At 40.2% G+C, this 19,522-nt stretch overlaps 1 protein-coding gene across 5 annotated transcripts in view; it reads left to right on the top strand.

Moving 5' to 3' along the window:
• The window catches only part of WDPCP (WD repeat containing planar cell polarity effector), a 151,701-nt gene that overhangs the window by 89,413 nt on the left and 42,766 nt on the right, over nt 1-19,522 (top strand). For all 5 annotated transcript variants that reach the window (XM_040060363.2, XM_040060357.2, XM_040060361.2 and 2 more), the window contains one exon: nt 17,153-17,216. In XM_040060363.2, coding sequence (XP_039916297.1) covers nt 17,153-17,216 — 64 coding nt within the window. The remainder of the gene's footprint in view (nt 1-17,152; nt 17,217-19,522) is intronic.

Below are 19,522 nucleotides of genomic sequence, written 5' to 3'. Positions count from 1 at the left end.
ATTAAAGTGGCTGTGCCTTAATTGGTGTTTATTTCCTTTTAGATGTTTTCTTAAGTGACTGGAATGATTTAAATGTAGGCTTAGCAGAGAGAACTACAGATTTGGTGGGGAATGGTAAACCATGGTTCTGGGTGAGTGAATGCCATCCAGGCATGATGCAATGTCTAGGAGGATCATAGGGGAGGCACGGTGCCCACTAATTCAGGCACATGAAAGTTACAGCTGGTGCTCTTGCATCTGTCTGTGATAAACTAGCAAGGCAAGGCACTCCTGTGGGCTCAGAACAGGAGGAAAAGTGAGAAGGGAATTATGCTCCTGCCTTCTCAGGTCACCATGTTATGCCCATGAGGACGATGAAAATGAGGAGTTCCTCCCACTACCTGTTTGCCAGGGAAAGCCAGGTCCGGTGACATGGAAGGAATACAGAGATGCTGTTCACCACTGCAGGGAGAAAATCTGTGGGGTCAAGGCTCAGCTGGGGCTGAAGCTGCCCAGAACTGTGGGAGACCATAAAAAGAGGGTTTTAAAAATACATTAATATCAAAAAACAGTGCAGAAATAACATCAGCCTGTTACAGGATGAGGATGGTCACCTCACAAACAAGCAAAGATGTTTAATGCTTTCTTTGTCTCTGTCTTCAGCACCAGTGATGGGGTGAGGGAGTCCCAGTGTGCTGAACTGAGCCCTGAGGAACATTCCAGTGCTCCAGCTGGACCCCCATGAGTCCATGGGGCTTGATGGGATTCATCTGAGAGCACTCCAAGAGCTGGCTGATGTCACTGTGACGCCTGTCTCCATGATTTTTGAATTGTCTTGGGAATCTGGAGAGGTCACGGCTAACCAGAAGCTGGCAAATATTGTCCCAGTTTTCAGGGAGGGCAAGAAGGACGACCCTGGAAACTGCAGGTCTGTCAGACACTCCTCAGTGGCTGTAAATTATGGAGAAGGATATTGAGGGAGGTATTGGAAAGCAACTGAAGGACAAGACAACCACTGGTCACAGCAAGCACAGCTTCAAGTCCTGCTTATCAAACCTGGTTTCCACCCTGCTGACCAAGGGAAGCCAGTTGATGTTAAGCTTTTGGATTTCGGTAAAGCTTTTGACACAGTCTCTCATTAGCACTGGATATATATGTTATCTCTTCAGAGTGATTTTTTTTTGTCAGGACAGATGTGACTGCCTGACCAAACCAGAAGATTTGGATGCAAAAGCCCTGTAAACTGAGATTGTAAACTTGATGCAGCATTAGGGGGCATTTGTTACTCCCTTGTGAGCATGAGGAGACAAAAGCAAAGTGGTCATTTTGAACCCTACTACAGCAAGATGTGGAGGAAGCGTAGTGCTTTCTAAATTATGTGCAGTAAAATTGTGGCTGAGGTTCAAAAAGCATTTCTTGGCATAGGGTGGGGCCCTCTGCAGTTCATTTGGGCTTCAGAAAGGGCAAGCAGATTCACAGAAATTAAACCTAGAAGATAAGGAACTAAGGAGAAGAACTCAGGAGTTTGGTAGGAAGAGTCAGGGAAGCGAGGTTAGGAGCATGGGTAAAAGACAAGATGTTGGGGAAAAAGGTCTGAAGGCAGCTGTGGGAATCTACTCTGTCCTGCAAAAAGGGCAGAGTGGCAGCACAGAGCCAAATGGGGAAAGACAGCTGAGGGTGTGTGTGGTGGGCTGTAGAGGAGACCAGACACATCAGGGATGGACAGGGAAAGGCGGAGTCTTTCATACAAGATTAAAACATTGAAACGCATAAATGTTTTGAGATCTAAATCTGAAAAATGTTCACATAAACAAAAGTTTTCAACCCCCCCTCTCTGGCTTTCCTTTGAATACCCCACCAATCTGCCTTAAGCCTTTTTAGAAGGACCAACTCACGGGAGAGAAATATTAATTCGTTCTACATGCTGAGACAGTCTTTGACCTGCCTGCCGAGTCTGCCAAAAAAGTGCCATTTATTGTTGTACTTTTAAAGATGTGAGTGTCTGTATTTACTAGAACTGAGAAATGCAGTTACCTTTTTCAGAAGGGCTATCCTCACCTAGTAAAAATCATGCACCCGTGATTTTTCTCTCTACTGTAGGCCAAAAGGTTCAGTTGCAAGTAAGTGGGGACATCCATTTTCACATTATCAGGGAGGTTATAGGGTATCTATTTTTCTACCATCAGTGAAGTCAGTTTCTAGAAAATGCTGAATGCTGTGATGGCAGATTCCCTCTTTAGGCATGAGGGCAGTTTTGAAAGGTGTTCCATCCAAGCTGAGATGGGCAAAGGACAGCAAAATTGAAACAGATTGCAATTAGAAGGAAGGGAAAATTATTTGCAATATTATTTGTGTCCATAATTAAAAAAGCTAAGTTCTTAAATTTGCAAACCACACATCACCTTCAGCTTCCACTAAAATAGAAGCTTAGAGCTTTGCAGGTATAGGCCCCAAATGTAAAATATGGAATACCTCCAAACCCGAGCATTCAGTATACAAAATTAAAATTAAAGGCCTCTTAATTATATGCCAGGGATCCATTACAACAGTATTTATGGAACGAATAATTATTTTCACTCTAAATCCTTATCTATAATTAAAAAATACAGGAACTGAATTACAAGTACAGAAACGTATCTTAGGTGTTCTTTGCCACTTCAGTAGCACTCTGGCATTTTATTATGATGTCACTGCTTATAATAATACAACGCATTGTATCATTATGTAAAACGTTGAGCAGAGGTGGATTTATTGGGAAGCCTTGGGGAGCTGTAACCTCCCTTTTGCTGTGTTTGTGTGATGGGGGAGTGGCTGCACCACCTCCTGAACACGGGATGGGATGGAGCAGTTTTTCGCTCGTTGGCTCACGGCTGACTCACGGCTTTGCTTCACTCTGATCGAGCATTCGTGAATCGTACTTGTCATATTTTCTAATGCATGAAATTATCTTGTTTGTTTGACACGGACATGCGGGCACAGACGCACGCCTGCTCCGCTGCGTTCCTTTTTTTTTTTTGGGTGAGAAAGCAGGGCTAGAAAGTAAAGTCTGAAATGCAGTGCAGGAGTTGCAGGATTAAGATGCAGCTGCAGTTCTGCAGTTCTGCTGTGCCCTTTCCTCCTTTGTAATTCTGTTTTATGTTTGTGAATACCCAGTTTAAGGATTGTTTTTCTTTTCTTTTTTTTTTCCCTACATGGAAAAAAATACTAAGATTCAAAACCACTTGCACCTTCCAATCTGATAATTTCATTAAGAGAGTAATTTGTTGGGTTTTTTTTTTTTCCATAGTACAAATACGTTTACCTACAAAGCAAAGCTTTGTTGTAAATAACAACATAGTTCTCTTTCATCTCTCAAGAGAAAAGTGCAGCTCTGATCACATTTAGTGGTAGAATTTTGGTTGGATTCATGAAAGATCCTCCTTTGTATGAATTCAAAAATGAGAACCTCCACCATGTTTTTAGTTTTGCTGTTTTCACTCCTTCAGAAATTTCAGAAGTGTTTTTACCCTTCGCAGTGCTCCATGTAAGATGCTATTGGGTAAATGCAAAAAATTATCTTCATATTGGGCAGAACGTTCATCAAGTGATATGACTTTGCACACAAGGACCTGATAGGGCTCCTTTGTAAATAAACATTCTAAAAAAGATGAGAAGGTAAATAGTCATTAGCATCAGGGGAGACCTGCTTCCAGCCACCACTGATCTTTTTGAATCACTTCACTATTCAAGAGTTCTGAAATGCACTGCTGTACTACAAGACATGATGCCTGGACACAAACAGTTATCACTTAAGTCCAAGACAGCCTTTGAAAAGCTAAAATAAAGCTCTTTTGCCCTCCAGGTGCATCACTAATGCAGTACTAACTACCCCCTTGGTAAGCAGGTTCCCCTATCACTGCACTGCAATCTCCAAAGCAGATATTCGCTGTGAGAATTTCCATCCTAAACAGGACCCTAAATCAAAGGTGAAAAAAAAAGCCTCAGCTCCATAGGAATGGTTCCCAATCCTATCTGCTGCCAGCTGTATGGAACTGTGAGGCAGAGTGAGCAAAGAGCTTTTATGATCCTTTTTAAGAGCACCCTAGAAGTAGAATCTATAATTATATTGGTACATAGTGTGTCACAAAATATGTATAAACATTAATGATTACATGGTTGAGGACTAAGAATGTCTTTTATATTCATAAGGTAACCTATTAGGCATTAAATTATGCCTTCAGATAAAATGACCATTGATGGCAGTCAGGTCCTCTCTGGTGGTCACAGGAACAGAATTCATCTCTATGGGAGTAAGTTCAGTAGTAGCATTTTCACTAAAGTAGCACCTTCTGGAGAGGACTTTAAAGAGTCATTTTTTGTCATCTTTTGAAAAGCGATCAAAACCAAAGGATTTCATATTACCACGGCACTGATAAATGAGAATTTATATTGCTGTGATGGAACTACACATGAAAAGATTCCCCTGGTCATGCTTCTTGACCTGTTTTAGAAACAAGAAATAAAGGTACCTATTTAATAGAACTAGGTTATTTTTTTTGCAGTTGAAGAGGGTAAAGATCTCATAAAAAGTTTAGACTGTCTTTGCTTCAGTCCTATGTTGTTAATGATTTCTTTTCTTAAACCAGCTCCAACAGTTTCCAGTTTCAGTCAGATACTTTGATGCTACAGGAATGACTCCAGGATTTAATTCTCTAGTGGTGGTTACAATATAAGAAATAATGAATGAAATATTAGGGTGGGGGGACAACGAATTACATGGCATAATTTCTTGGGAGCAGAATGCCATGAAGATAAACCACGACAAATCGCTGTCAGAGATTTGGGCAAGATTTGTTGCTCAACCTAACAGGAGAGGCATTGCTTGGAGGATGGGAAGAATGTCCCCTCACACACACTTAGAGCAGTCCCAGAGCTGTTGTAATCTGGAGCCACTTTGCACAGCCTCAAACGAGTGCAGTTTGGTGGCCCAGAGTGCCAGAAGTCATCCAGTTCTCTGCCATGTCCCCACCATGGGACTGCACTAGAAAAAACAAACACTAAATAGCTACGCTGGACTGATATTGTTTGTGCCAAGTCTATTCCCACATGCTGATTAATCTGACTTTGATATTGCTACTTTCAGAAGCTGAGCCCACATGGAGACCACTGTTGTGTTGTGTAACTGATAATCTGCCCTCGTAAGGTGGCTTTTTCCTGCTGCACCAGCTGCACAATTTCCCTGAAATCTTGTGGGCTTTGGGCATACACTGAGCGCAGAAACAATGCAAATATATCATATTCATGGACAAAACTCTCAAAAATTAGTTCTTAGCAACATATCTCTGTGCTTGAGCAGCGGTGGTAAGTCAGCCTCAGCCTTCCCAGGTCATCAGTTTCTTCCTCTCCATTAGCTCCACCTAGTCATTAACAGCATCTTCTTTTAGAGTGACACTCAAAAATCTCTAATTTGAGGTCCTGACCAAGAACTGAATTTATGATTTATTTTTTTCTTTTAAGTCTTTCCGGATCAATTCCTGTCTCATCTCTTTACCAAGACACTTTTTCTCCATTTGTCTTCAAAGTCTTCCTGAGCCCCACCATTACCCTTCTCTTTACTGTATGTGGACAGTCTGGCAATATTCTGTTGTGAAGAGCTCATTCTCAGCTCATCAGATTGGAGTTTTCCCTCACTTCCTCAGCCTTTTTGCTGACTCTTCTCCCATTCCCATCCAGTGCCTTGCAGGAAGAGCTAACTGAATAGGCAGCCCAATGGATTCCTCAAATGCAGATCTGCCTTCTTATGGTTCTTCAAAACCCATGGGCCCGCGAAGGAGGGAACACCAAAAGGAAAATAGAGAAAACAAGAAATATAGAAAAATATAGAAAAAAAGCAATAGTAATTTGTCCAGTAACTGGATGTGGTGTTTTGTGGGGTGCACCTCTCATGCCTTAATAATGTAGAATTTATGTGTCCTACTTGCTCATCTGGGCTTCCTCTGTAGTTCACTGGCACCCAAAGGATGAGTAATCCCATTGAAGGGAGATATCTCAGATAAGCGTGAGGAGTCAAACGTCAGTGCCTATCCCTATCAATTAACTACAAAAGGAGCCTACCTAATTAGCTTAAATTAGCCATGTAAAGGTAAGCTGTTTGAAGATAAATGGAATGATTTGCACTGTAAATGTCTAGCTCCTGTATCACATTATTACTGGCCAGTTAACAGAAAGATCTTAGATGCTCAGATAGTTTCTGTAATCGAATGAGAGAGACAAATGGACTAAAAAAATATATCAAGAAACGTTTACAAAAAGATATAAAAAAAGAAGACAGGCATGCAGATCTCTTTAAAAATCTCCTTTTGACTAGTTGGACAAGATAGGAGAGAGTGCGGGTGTTTCTTGGTTTACACTGGTGAGTGCTGAGGTATCAACTAGAGATAGTTAAATAGTAATATATGACCAGCACTCGGTAAAATTAATTCAGAATTTCTAAAGGTAGTAAAGGTTAAAACATCTGAAATACACACAGTGGTGTGTAACCTCACATTTAGAATAATCTTAACACCTGAGGACAGAAACATGGAAAATATTAAGCCAGTTTTCAAAACAGTCTGGAGAGACCTCAGAGAACTATGCCCTGTAAGTCCAGCTTGTGAAATAATTAGAAACTATATTTTAATAATGTGTGAACATACAGACAACTGTATTGGAGGAGAATCAGCAGGATTTCTGTAAAGGCAAGTCATGTCTCAAAACTCCAGATTCTTTGATGTCAGCAATCATGTGAGTAATGGCTATCCAGCTGCTACTGATGAAAGTTTAAAGACCTTTTTGGAAGGTCTTCCACCAATATGTCTTAAAGAATCTAAGCTTCCACAAGGTTAGAGGAAAGCTTCCTTTTCATAGATCAGTAATTAATTAAAAGGTAAGAAACAGAGTAAGAGTAAATGGTCAGTTGTCATGGAGGTCACCAGTGGAAATTATAAGTAAAGCAGATCTATATTTTGTATAGTAACCTGGCAAAGGAGCAGGTAGTGAGCTGCCAGCATTTGCTAATCACGCTAAATTATTAACACTAGTAAAGATAGGAACCTGCCCTGACGAACAGCAAAAGGGCTTCACAGAATGCAGAATAGTGTCAAAATTGAAGATAAAATTAAATGTAAATAAATTCAAAGTGAAGCGCTTTGTACACAGTGGTGTGTGACTCCAATCTTCATGTGTAACCTGATGCAATCTGGGCTCAACATTATTCTGGAGGAAGAATTTGGTCCTATAACTCTACAGCTGTAAAATACTCAGTTCAATGCTCAGCAGAAGTACGAAAAGCACACTGTAAACTAGGAATTCTTAGAAAAGGACTAGCCAAGAAAAAAGTGAACTTCAGTTCACCTGAATTTTGTGTGTCGTTTTGGAGTCCTATAATCTGTAAAAGGATATAGTAGAACTCAAAAAGGTTTAGGAAGGGTAGCCAGGATGATTAAAGACATGAAACAGCTCTAGTGAAAGGAGAGGCTAAATAGGCTAGAGCTCCTCGACCTAAAGAGGAGGCAGCAGAGATAGAGATCTATTAAATTGTGAGTGCTAGGGAGAAAGAGCACAGTAAATGACTGCTCACTGCTTTTTCTAATACAAAAAATAGAGGTCATCAAGCAAAGCTAACATGTGGCCGTTGCAAAATATAGTGATTCTTCACATAATGTATAATTAAAACATGAACCTCCTTACCACAGGATGTTGTGGATGATAAAATTGTATGTGAGTTCAAAGGCGAGGTTCAGAGAGGAGGAATTCACTGAGGAAAACCAGCCTGGAAACCACCTCTGGCTCAGCAAATCCCTGAACCAGAAATTGTTGGAGACTAGGAGACTGCTTAGGGAAGTATCACCATATGCTTGTCCTGTTGTAACATTCTCTCCCAGCTAATGGTGAGGGGTTAGGTCGGGAGTGCCTTCAGTCCAAGCAAAAGGCTGTTCCTGTGCTTCATGTTCTGGACATGATGCTGTGCAGAAAAAGCACATCAGGCTCAATAATTTCCCATTTGCTCCCTCAAAAATGTGCCAGAATTCATGCAAAGTTCCAGGCAGTATCTTGTCTGTCTCTTCTGTGGCTGTATTTGCTGCAATGGGGCTGTTACTTGTGGGAATTTCATGAGTGTTACCACTGCATTACTTTATTATAAAGAAATAATTTGGCTATTGACAAACACAGATGGAAAAGGTAAATATACTCTATTGGACCCATAACTCAGCAAGTGATTCAAAATTTGGCCCCGCACCATGATTCTGTGAGTAGATATTTATCTTTAGGCAGCCAGCTTTAGAAAATATTGAGCTAATATATTTTTTCTGAGAAGACTTAGCACTAAAAAAGCACATCTTATCCAGCGTCAGGCATGAGGGAGAATTGGCCCTGCACCTCATAGAAAGCCAAGGAGGAAAGGGGCCTGTTCATCTTAACTTTAATACCAAATTTCCATCTGCTGCAGCTCGAAATTGCAGAGATATCGCACGTATACAATAGGGATTTATTATAGAGGCAGCAACTCATCCTTAACCACAGCGATGATACTGGGCCTCTGTTATATAGCTGTCTTTAGTGTGTAGACATGCTGATATGTTTGCTCAATAAAATCCAGCTTTCAAGACATACTGTTAAGTTTACATGATCACCAGAGTGAGAGGGATAAAGCTGGAGAAGAAGAAAAGCAGAAGCGAATTAATGCAATAAAGGCTAGGATTTAACAGACAGGGTTGAGTAAAATAAATGTGAAACAACAGGTGTCACTGACTCTTATCAGCATTTTTAATTAACACCTGTTTTTAGCCCAGAGTACTTTGGAAGAGTATGTTGGAGTGTGTCTGTATTTAAAGATAAAGATACGCCATTGAGAAGTTACTAAGTAGTGAGAGGTTGGAGGAATGAAGAGGTTTGGGGGTGGGGGAAGCCTCTGTTTGCTGGGTGGGTTTTGGTTGCAGCTTAGAGAAACCTGAAGGAAAGCCACAATGATAAAAATTGCAGGGTAGGGAAATACTGCTATGGCAACAAAAGATGTTCTCCTGAAGGAAAATAAGTACGAAAAAGGAAGTACGGAGTGTAGGAAAATGAAAAGAAGTGCAGGATACAAGAAAAGGCAGGATCTACTTTGAAAAGATACAAATCATAACAGTTTCAAATTATGTAATGATATTTCATGGTAGTAATAAATTTCTGTTATCTAGACTTTTATGGCACCTCCTCTGGAAAATTTCAGGGCACTTGACAGATATGAAAAGAATTCTCATTGACAGTAGGAAGGGATTCAGTCACAGTCTTCAGTAGCCCATCCTACAGGAACAGAAGCCAATGTGAATGACCAGCATCACGTGGGAAGTGTGTGACATAAATGTTCACAGAATCGGGATCTTTAAACAAATGTTTCTTCAATGTAGGTATGAGGCAGTTCCAGAGTGTTACAGTAGTGCTGGTTTATGATTTGAGCAAAGTTCAACAAATAAATGGCATATCTTTCTTTATATCCAGACCCACTGCTTTTTCCAGAATATTTCATACATTTAAACTATTTCTTGCTAAGTATGTATTTTAAAGGTTTAAATGATCCCTTATTATTAAACTCCTTCATTCAAAAACTTGGTTCACTTGAAAATCTGGCTCAAAATTCTGTCCTGAGAAGAAGTGTGTAAGGCAGAGTCGCCTGCACTATTTCATACATATTGGTTTCCTAGAGCAGAATATCACCCTGGAAGATAGGAATCACATGGTAAGATTATTAACTTTTTTTTTATGGTTGGTTTAGGAATGACCTCAAGATTCACAGCCAGTTAGAGCCCTCAAGGGCTTTCTCTGGCCAAAGAGCCATACTGTCTGGCTGCCCTTATTAGCTTTCTCTCTCTTCCTTTTTTTTTTAATTTGGTTTGCTTGTTTGCTTTCTTGCTTCAAACCAGAGGGTACCCTTTGATGTGAAGGGCATTCAGTTCTACGCCCAACAATCTGTAAAGTTATGGGTGGACTTCCTTTAGGTCAGAAATATGTAACTTGAGATTATCTTTCAAGTGACCCAAATTTGGGGTGCCTTGAGATACTTGTATTTTTGTATTTGTGTACTGTATTTTCTCGTGGTTTATTCACTGACTTTACCTGGGACCTGTTTGTGTATGACCTTTGAAAGGTTCCATGAGGGATCTCTTTTCAAACAAGGCACTCAGGCCACAAATCCAGCATTTCACTTAACATGCCCATATTTAGGGCCCATGGAAAATTATAGGTCATAAACCCATACGTTAATGCTTTGCTAAATCCGGGCCTGAAGGTATGTATAGATTATACCAGGACAACCTTTAGAGCTCCTGCATCTAAAATACAATTTAGGATACAATTTAGGAGCTTATCCCCTTGACTCACACACTCACAGTCCCAGTGGCTGTTTCTCCCTTAGCCCTTGGTGTGCTCTGCAGCACTTTCTCCTCGTCGGTGTCTTAGAAGGTAACAAGGCTGTGAACCCTCCTCAGAGGTTTGTGTGTCCTGTTCAAAGGAGCTCATAATCTAAAAACATAGTGGCATAATAGCAGGAGGCTGGCCAAATAATACTGCTGGCATCTCAGAGGGTGGAGCTTTCCAATTGATCCTCCTGCCGCTTTTTCTACTAACTTTCAGAATCGTTGGGGAATCTCGACCAATTTAACAGAGGGTAGAAGTCTCAGAAATAAGCAAATGCCTGCAAGTTTTGTGAAAATCGGCATCCAGTTGGGGTTAAATGGAATGCAGGAGGTTATCTGTGTCCCAAAAAGCCACAGAGAAAGTTCAGCAGATAGAAGTTCTGCCAATCAAGACGTGTGCTGCCGCACACCAAGCGTGGTCCACACAGTCTCTCGTTCAAACCTTTGATGGTTTGATGCCCTGCTGGGACAAGGACAGTGTTGTCTGAAGCACGTTTTGGCAGGGGACCTTGGGAACAGGAAGGGTTACTGTGCTGAGCCTGTGTAGGAGGAAGCATAAAGTAGGTTCTTTGGAGAGTTCCTGGTCTTCGGGCCGCGTTCAGTTCTCTACGAGCTCCTTATTTGAAGTAGGGTGTCCTACTGAGCTCATTAGGGTAAAATTATCACATGTTTTGGTTGACTTTTGATTAACATGAGGGGTTTGGTTGTTCAACTGTGGTATTTTTTAAGAAATGCAAGACATTAATGTATTTATCCTTCTCCAGGAATTCCCAGGTGTCACTATTTCAGGATTCAATACAAAATGCAGGATATAAATCTTTGACTAATGCTATACTTTATATACAATGGATTACACAGCAATCTAAGTCTTCAAAATTTACTGAAATTTTGCATTAAAGTATCTCATTGGAGGTCAATAGAATTTCAGGGTTGTCATTTTGAGCACCATTACACATGAGAATTTTTCCTGTGAAATATATAAGTCTTTTTAGTCCTGGTTTTGTAAATGGGCTCTGAAGCCAAAATCAGCTACATGCTTAAATCAGTGGTGTTGTGTTCAACAGTTGGTGAAAAACTAATCTGTCCCCATTTAAATCAACCACTTAGCAACCTAGCCACACACTTTTTAGGTTCTTTAACCTAATAATCTCTAATTATTCTGGCTCAGAATTCCAACAGAACGGGGTTCAGAGTCATTTTGCAGATGTTATTCTTTATTTGAATATGGTCTAATTTAAAAGGAAAATATTTCAGATAATAACAACATATTTTGAGGTGGAAAAAAGCATGAAAACCATTTCTGTTCCAGAAATTGCTGATATGAGAATTTATGAGGAAACAGCTCCTTTTATGAATAATTATTATTATTGTGTTTAAGAAATGGGCAAGATGCCTAGAAATTGAATGAAAGAATGAGCTATTAAATTGAAATATTAAATGAAATAACTGAATTAAAAATGATCACGTAAACCCAGCAGTAAATGTTGGGAGCTGTAGCTGATTGAACATATTTTCATCATCTGTTTTGTATGCTTAAATACAATTGCTTGATGTAAGTAAACACTTGATTGATATTCTGAATACTTTAAAATCTGCATATGCATCATGGAATACTGAACAATTAAAACTTAATTTCAGTGTAGTTTGATTACATGTAAATTATTTCAATATTCATTTTTTTCCTGTTCTGTTTGCTCAGTGCATATTTAATATCCACTTTTTGAATGCATATCACTCTTGATTGGACTGTGAGATGAGGAGGACTCTGAAATTTCTTCCATGAAAAAGGATTGCCTTATAAATATTATTTGTGCCACAACTCTTCCCCTGCAGATTATTTTCTAAATGTTGTGTACTCTTATTGAAGACAAGGAAAAAAAACTGCTGCAGCCCTCCTTTATCAGCCCAGCACAAGGAATATGCTTACATGGTCGATGAGCATGTCTAAGAAGGCTTGTTGGTTGTAACTAGTCCCTAAAGAAATGTTTCCACCTTTTCTGCACTATATTGCTTGCCCGCATGAGCTCCCTCTCCCTTCCCTTCCTCCTCCCTCCACATGATTTTTATTTTATTTCCCTGCTTCTTCGAGGTCCTGCGAGACACCTTAATATCATGGCTAAATATTACAAGTGTTTTCAAGCTGACCATTTTCAGTGTGAAAAATGTGTCTTTGGCTTTAAGTGACCACATTCAATTCGGGAGTTGTGGCATACAGATGAAAAAATTTATGCCTTTTTATATGTTTGTAGAACATTTTCTAAAAACCAAAGAGACTTCTTCTCCTTTCGCTGCAGGCTGCAATCCATACACATTTTTTTTTGATCAACAGTATTTCAAATTACTTTATTTCTGAACATCCATCAGAAGGAAATCCAAGACATTTGATTCTCTTATTATTTATGCCAGTGAAGAGAATAGCCTTTCTGAAGTTACAGATACTATTATATGGTTTTATTACTTATCTATTTTATTTAAAAATGAAATTATTTCCTGGCATCTTTTTAGTTAAGTCATACTCCCAAAATACAGGCAGGCAGCAGGTTTGTCGCTTCACCAGGGAAGGCAAGTCTGAATTCCTCTCTGCCTTGTCTATTTTTCACCTACATACCTGTTGTTATCTTATTCACATTTCCCCTTGATTTCCTTGCCCGTAGTAGCAGAATTTTTTTATATACTTACAGAATACATACAGAAGTGCATATAACAACAATGTTCTTTTGTTATATGAGAATTTGAAGTTAATGATGTATCTATTAAATGGCTTGCAGGGAAATGTTTTCCTGTGTGTCCTACATAGTTAAGTGCAGTTTCAGAGTTCTAATCTTGAAGGTCATATTTCTGTTGCCTGTCACTTTGACCAAACAAGTGGCTGAACTTCATGGTTTGCAGGTGGATTTCCTTATCTCTCTTTTTCAAGAGACGTTTAAGTCTTGATCTCTGGAATTATTGTGAACCAAGCAATAGGGGGCAAGGTGGAAGAAGGGGTGGGAGGACACTGTTCAACACCAGGGCCCTGGAAATCCCATTTTAGAGGGCAGATACTGTACCTGGTGACTGTAGCACCAGAACAAAAGGGGGAACTTTTACTGGGGGGGTATTTCATTTGTTTGAGGAGCTGATAGACTGGTAAATGAGTGTGCTAACAAAAGTAAGAGGTCTTCCTAGGATAAAACATGCTTGAGGTTGGTCTCATGCTATATAGACCTCTCTCTAATGGTTTCTGTATATTAAAACCAACAAAACTTTCATAACAAAGGGTTTCAGAATAGCAGTTATCTTCTAGTAAAGTTAGGGTAAAAAATGCTGGCTATTCCTGACTGATTTAATACCGTTGGCCTAAGTAAAGCAAATTTGTCGCTCTTCTTTGTAACATCTGCCCTCTTTTAAAGCAATTCAATTTATAATAAATTATGAAGTAACTGTGATTATTATTTGCAACACTCTTGGTTTGTGAAGAACATTTCCTAGATAGTAGATTTTTTCCCTTTTTTTTTCCTTCATACAAGTTTGAAAATAATGGGTTAACGTCACACTTTTATGAATAGGGCCCATAATGAGACTGAAGTATGTATGTTGATTAAAGAAAGAATAATTGAAATCTTTGTGAAACTGCAAAGAAATTACAGCTTAAGGGCATGATTCCGTTCTGCAAGTCAATCAAATGAGAAAGTTATTTTATATTTTTTTGGTTGCAGGCATTTTTTCCTTGGCTAAAGCAAATGTCATTCAAATAATCTGTACAGTGATAAATTTGGAAATACAAAATAATGATACAGACATTCTTTTTAGCCAGTCACATACCTGGTTTTAGTTCAGTTTCCAATTCCCTCTCTAAGTACTAAGAATGTGTATTTAATCCATAATGGAAAAGTAAAATATGCCAGGAAAAAAATATAAACATGATAGCTGTTCAAGATACACATATTTCAACACATGCTTATTTTTCTTAATCAAAGCACAGCCTCAAAAGCATCATTGCAAAACAATGTATTTTGATGGAAAATCCGTGACAAGAATTGTGTTGAAAAGCTTCAGATACACAGACAGGAATGAAAAAGTGGGGGTGCACTGCCTGTTCCCTGGTGATCAAGAGGTTAACTTTAATTTATCTCTTCCCCTCCCTTAAACTGGTTCTGTGAGGAGGGCTGCAAATTAGTACTTGGAAGGCACAGCAGGGAGATTAGCTTTAGGGAGGCAAGGGCTCCCCACTCCACCTCTTAGGAACCTCACCTGGAGAGTGCATTTCCTTTTCTACTTAAGCTAACATATTATGCCTTCTTGTCACGAATGTTATTCCTTGAGGAAAAGTCCTCTCTGGTTCTATCTTGCAATCTGATGAATCATTCCAAGTGTGTGGTAGAAGAGAGGAGAGCGATAAGGCTGTAGCAGGAGGGAGCCAGGAAACCGCTGAGGCTTTGGCTAGGAACAGCAGGAACAGGAATCCCGGTGTGGTGCATCGTATGGGATTACTTTACCCACCCAGGCGAGGCAGGATTCCCACCTTTCCTCTTGCTCACACCTGAGGAGGAGCTGCAGCACTGCCCACTGTTTCCTGTGACAACACCAAGGTACAGAGCTGTACAAATCCTGGCATCCATGTGATGCTGTCTGAAAATATTCATTTGACAAGCACAGCCTGCACCTTTCTAACCCTGAGAAATCACATTGCTGTTTTATCCCCACTTGGGCAAAGAAGTCATCTCCTTCCAAACCTCGAGTGTCTACAACTGATCCATTGTTGAAATTGTTAACTGGTGGAAAGGGGGAATATTTATCCATTTTATAATGGGACAAATACAAAATCCTTCTATATGGAATCAATCTTTTACCTCCCAACTGAAATAAAATTAGGGTATTTGCATTTCTAAAAATAATCACAAATGTAGGTAATTTTAAACAGTTAAAAATGTGCAGTAGATGAAAATGTGTACAGATAGACTCACTCTCTCATAATACAATGTTGCATAATTGTCATCCGTGCCTAGTGTAAGACAGACATTAGCCCAATGCAGAATTTTCCACTGGGATTACCATTTGCCAGTGCAATGTTGTATACATCCCCAGAAAGTTTCTGATGGATGCCTCGTGTCCTCCTGCGCCTGTGGAATTCCCAAGGATTGCACACAGGAGGATATACTCACCCTTGCCCAGTCCCTCCATCCCGTGGGGGTGTTTGCTGTAGCTCCCAGGAGATGGTGTGTGGTGTTCAGCTTCTGGCGAGGTTTGCCTTTGTACCGTATTAACCATCCATTACTGATTTTATCATTCCCAGAATTCCCAATATCATGGCCCTGGGCAACCAGGTGTTTCCATCTAGTAAACTCAACTTTCCACCAATTACAAGGTCTCCGTTTGGAACAGAGGCCTCCCACTCCTTTACACCTTCAACCCCACCACCCAAACCTTCAGCCATTGGAAAAGGCTCCCAAATTGTCAGGATGGACTCTTTCTCACCACCAGCTCGTACACATAATTTCTCACATAACAACTCCAGATGTTCTTAGAAAATTTACCAGAGCCTCCTCCGAAGATTGACCTAATCTGTGCAACCTTTGTGCTTGTATACTCGGAATAAGTGCCGCCAACTTAATGAGACCTAATCCACCTTCTTTACTACTTGAATGCAAGATGGCATCACACTGGTGGAAGGTGAAGCCAATCCTTGACTGAATTTCTAATCAATAAGTCAAGGGATTCAAGGATCCCAGGTTCTACCTCGGTGTGGTCAGACAGATATACTAGTCTCTGGATGGTATAAGTCCTAAGTATATCGACTTCCTGAAGAGGTTTAAGTGGTGGGCCGCCAGTCCGGTGAAGCCAATCCTCAAGTTTCTCTGACAAGCCTGGTTCAGCAAAGCCAGTCCAGGGATCAATCCATCGGTCCAGGGCTGATCCATCAGTCCAGGGATCAACCCAGCTCCCAGGAGATGGGTAGGATGAAGGGGTCAGTCTGTCACCACAAATGGAAGGAGCTGTTGTTCAGCAATGTCTCAGCCCACCAAAGGAATTGTCCTTAAAGGTGAAGTTCCACATTCACGCTGCTCCCTTTCTGCTCTGCTGCATCTCTGGGTGATGCTCAGGGGGTGCCTTCTAGAGCACATCTAGAGGTGATGTTTGCTTGTGATTTTGCTCTTTTCTCCCTTATTTTGCTTCATAGATGCAATCTTTTTTGCTGTAGGATCTCAGAAAACTCTCAGAAGTCTGTGATAATACTGGGCGAAGGTAGTTACAAGACAAAACAGTATCACCCCCTACCTCTTTTAGTCCCTGAGGATTCATGACTCAACTGGATTAGCCTCTTCAGAGAGCTGTATCAAGGGATCTGCAAGGACAAAACTCAGTGCAAACTTCTACGGAGGGACCTCTGAAGTAATGTGAAATTTGAGATTAGTATTTTCTGTAGAGGATTTTGAGGTTCCTACCGGCATTGCTGGGGATACTGTTTATCTGTGTTGTGGTTGCTATCTTTGTAAAGGATGGATTTGTTTGGATCTTCAGCTCCCTTCAGATTCAACCAGCTCTGATGGGACTCAACACTGAACCACTTGGTGAAGGTTTCAAACAATGAAGAAGGTTAAGGGTAGTCACTGTCCTACCTCACAGTACTGCAATTTGAGTATGAGCCTATCAAGTTTCCCCAGTAAAGCTTTGGCATCACTTTCGGTGTCACTGAAGGACTTTGTACATGAAATTAAAATAACCTCAAACCTAGCTCTTAAATAAACCTCAGCAAGCAACGTGTTTCCTTTTTCTTTCAGGTATCAAAGGTTTGAAAAAGCGTTTCTGCTTGCTGTTGACATCGGTGCTCGTGACCTGTTCATGGTGAGTTGTTTCTGGAGAAAGAGGCTGTTGGAGGACATTATTTGTCAGCTTTTGCACACATTAAAGCAGTTCCAGGTCATTTGCAATCTGAAGATAGAACTGTTAGAACCTTTGCTAGCATGAAACTCATCAGTAGGAATTGAGTGCCTTCAGAGTCACTGTCGTTTTCCCCAGCATGGCCAACAGGCTGTTCTTAATTTTCCAGAAATTATTGTATATGTTTTTAAACTTTCCCTTTCTTCATCTGCCCTGACGTGGGTAAATGTCATCTTTCACTCTAATAAGCTTATACATTTCTAATCTGCTCCTTTAAGTCCAACTGCTGAGTCCTGGACACAAGAGCTGTCCATGTCCCGGGGATCCTGAATGCTCTTAGTTTGTCTCTTGGGGTTTTGTGAAAAGTGACAAATTATGAACGCTTCTGCTGGTACTTTTAAAACAACAAAGCTCAGCAGCATCAACACAAGGGTTTTAACATTTCATGCACTCTCTGCCCCCTCCCATTTAATTAGCTACAAAAGTAAAATTAACCAGCTCTTAAAAGGTCCTCTGTGTGAGCACTGCAGGAGGTTCTTGTTTTATAAGATCTTGCACCACAATGTCACAGCGAGGTCAGATGGACAAAGCCAGTCGTGCTCTCCTAGTCTCTCAGCATGTTGCTGCTCCACAGCTGATTTCATTGTTTTCAAAGAAACAATAGGAAAGGGCTTGTTGAAAAAAAGGCCCTTTGAATGATTCGTTTGCTTGACTCTTTTGCATAATGAAGACATTCTGTTGTTTAAATTAAGCTTTGACACTAGATGTTAATATCATTTATCCCATTAAGTCACTTGCCCTGCTAGTTTGATCTTGATATTTAAATTGTATGTTAAATTACACAATTAAATCCTGCTTTTAGGGGTTATGAAAATTCCCTTCTAATTATATAAAAAGTTGTGTGAACCTTTTGATGTTTTTTTCACGGCTCTAATCATCTGGCTTGTTCCATCTAATTAGAAAGATGTGAATACTGCGATAAACTTTCCTAAGTATGCATCAAAAGAATGTGATGGAAATGTCAGACTTTTAGGAAATTCATTACATGTTCTATGTTTACTCCCCTCGATTTTCTGTCTTTTTAGATCATCTCTTTCCTTTTCTCTCTTTACTGAATGTAACCTCTTCAATACAAATTTTATACCAAATCATGCTGCAGCCACATACAAGATTCAGACTATGTCTAGAGCAGATTAAAGCTTTTTGTCAAGGGCTCTCCCCGTGTACAGATAAAAAATGCTCCCTAATTTTAGCCATTCTGGCAGAATAAATGTCCCAGCATTTGTCATCAAAGACCCTGTCTCATATGACTGAGAGTATTTCCTATGTGATCTTTTTCTCTTTCCTTCCCTCTGCTGGCAGTAGGATTGAGGGAGCACCTCTGTGCCGGGGTAGGAACACCGGTGTTGAGTGCTGAGGTGGGTGCACAGCTGCTAGCAAGAGGGAGGGACTGTCAGTATCTGGTTCCACAAGTGACAGATAACATGCTCTACTCTCACACAAAAAGTCCCTACAGCTTTCTTCAAGAGGAGTTTCAATGTTCACAAAGCAATTAACTCCATCCTTTCCTGCTCTTTGCTTTTCCTTCCCTCTCTCAACACCTACTCTTCATTTCCCATCCTACCAATGCCCTTAAATGTGTGTATTTCTGAAGAGTTCCTCCTGGCTTATGCCATGGTGAGATGAAAACCAGTTCTTTAATGTCCTCGTTCTGCTTGCATTACCATTGAAATTCCACAGAGTTCCCCCTAAATTACGCTACAAGCAGCACACATCCCTGCCTCCTCTGGGTAAATGTCCTTTCGCTAATTCATCATCTAAGTCACTAATGAGCAAACCTTACAATGAGTACAAACAGTGGTACTGCTGCAAGTCCACTAAGTACAGGACTCAAAAAGTTTAAACATGCATAGGTCATTAGGAGTATTTATTTGTGCCATGGTAATTTCTAGGGAATTTGGCTTCATTGTGCCTCATACTGTGTGAAAATTAGATAACCTGTTCCCTGAAACCTCACAGTCCTTACAGGTGTTAGTATAAAAATGCTCCTTCTAAGCTAGGGTTGTGCATCCCTCACTTCTGCTTAATACTGAATGATTCCTATATATTGTTTATGTAGGGCAAAATGCAATTACTAATATACAATTTGATTTTGCCTATATTTAAAGCAGTTTTAGGCAATTTTAAAACCTCAGATAGCTCTAGGGGTCACATCACCTTATTCCCAATTAATTTGATGGGATTTCACAAAAAAATAGTAGTCTAAATAA

The sequence above is a fragment of the Hirundo rustica genome, chromosome 3 (assembly GCF_015227805.2).
Source record: "Hirundo rustica isolate bHirRus1 chromosome 3, bHirRus1.pri.v3, whole genome shotgun sequence".
In the NCBI taxonomy this organism is placed as follows: Eukaryota; Metazoa; Chordata; class Aves; order Passeriformes; family Hirundinidae; genus Hirundo; species Hirundo rustica.
The sequence above is the reverse complement of the archived record's forward strand: the minus strand, read 5'-3'. Positions and strand labels throughout refer to the sequence as shown.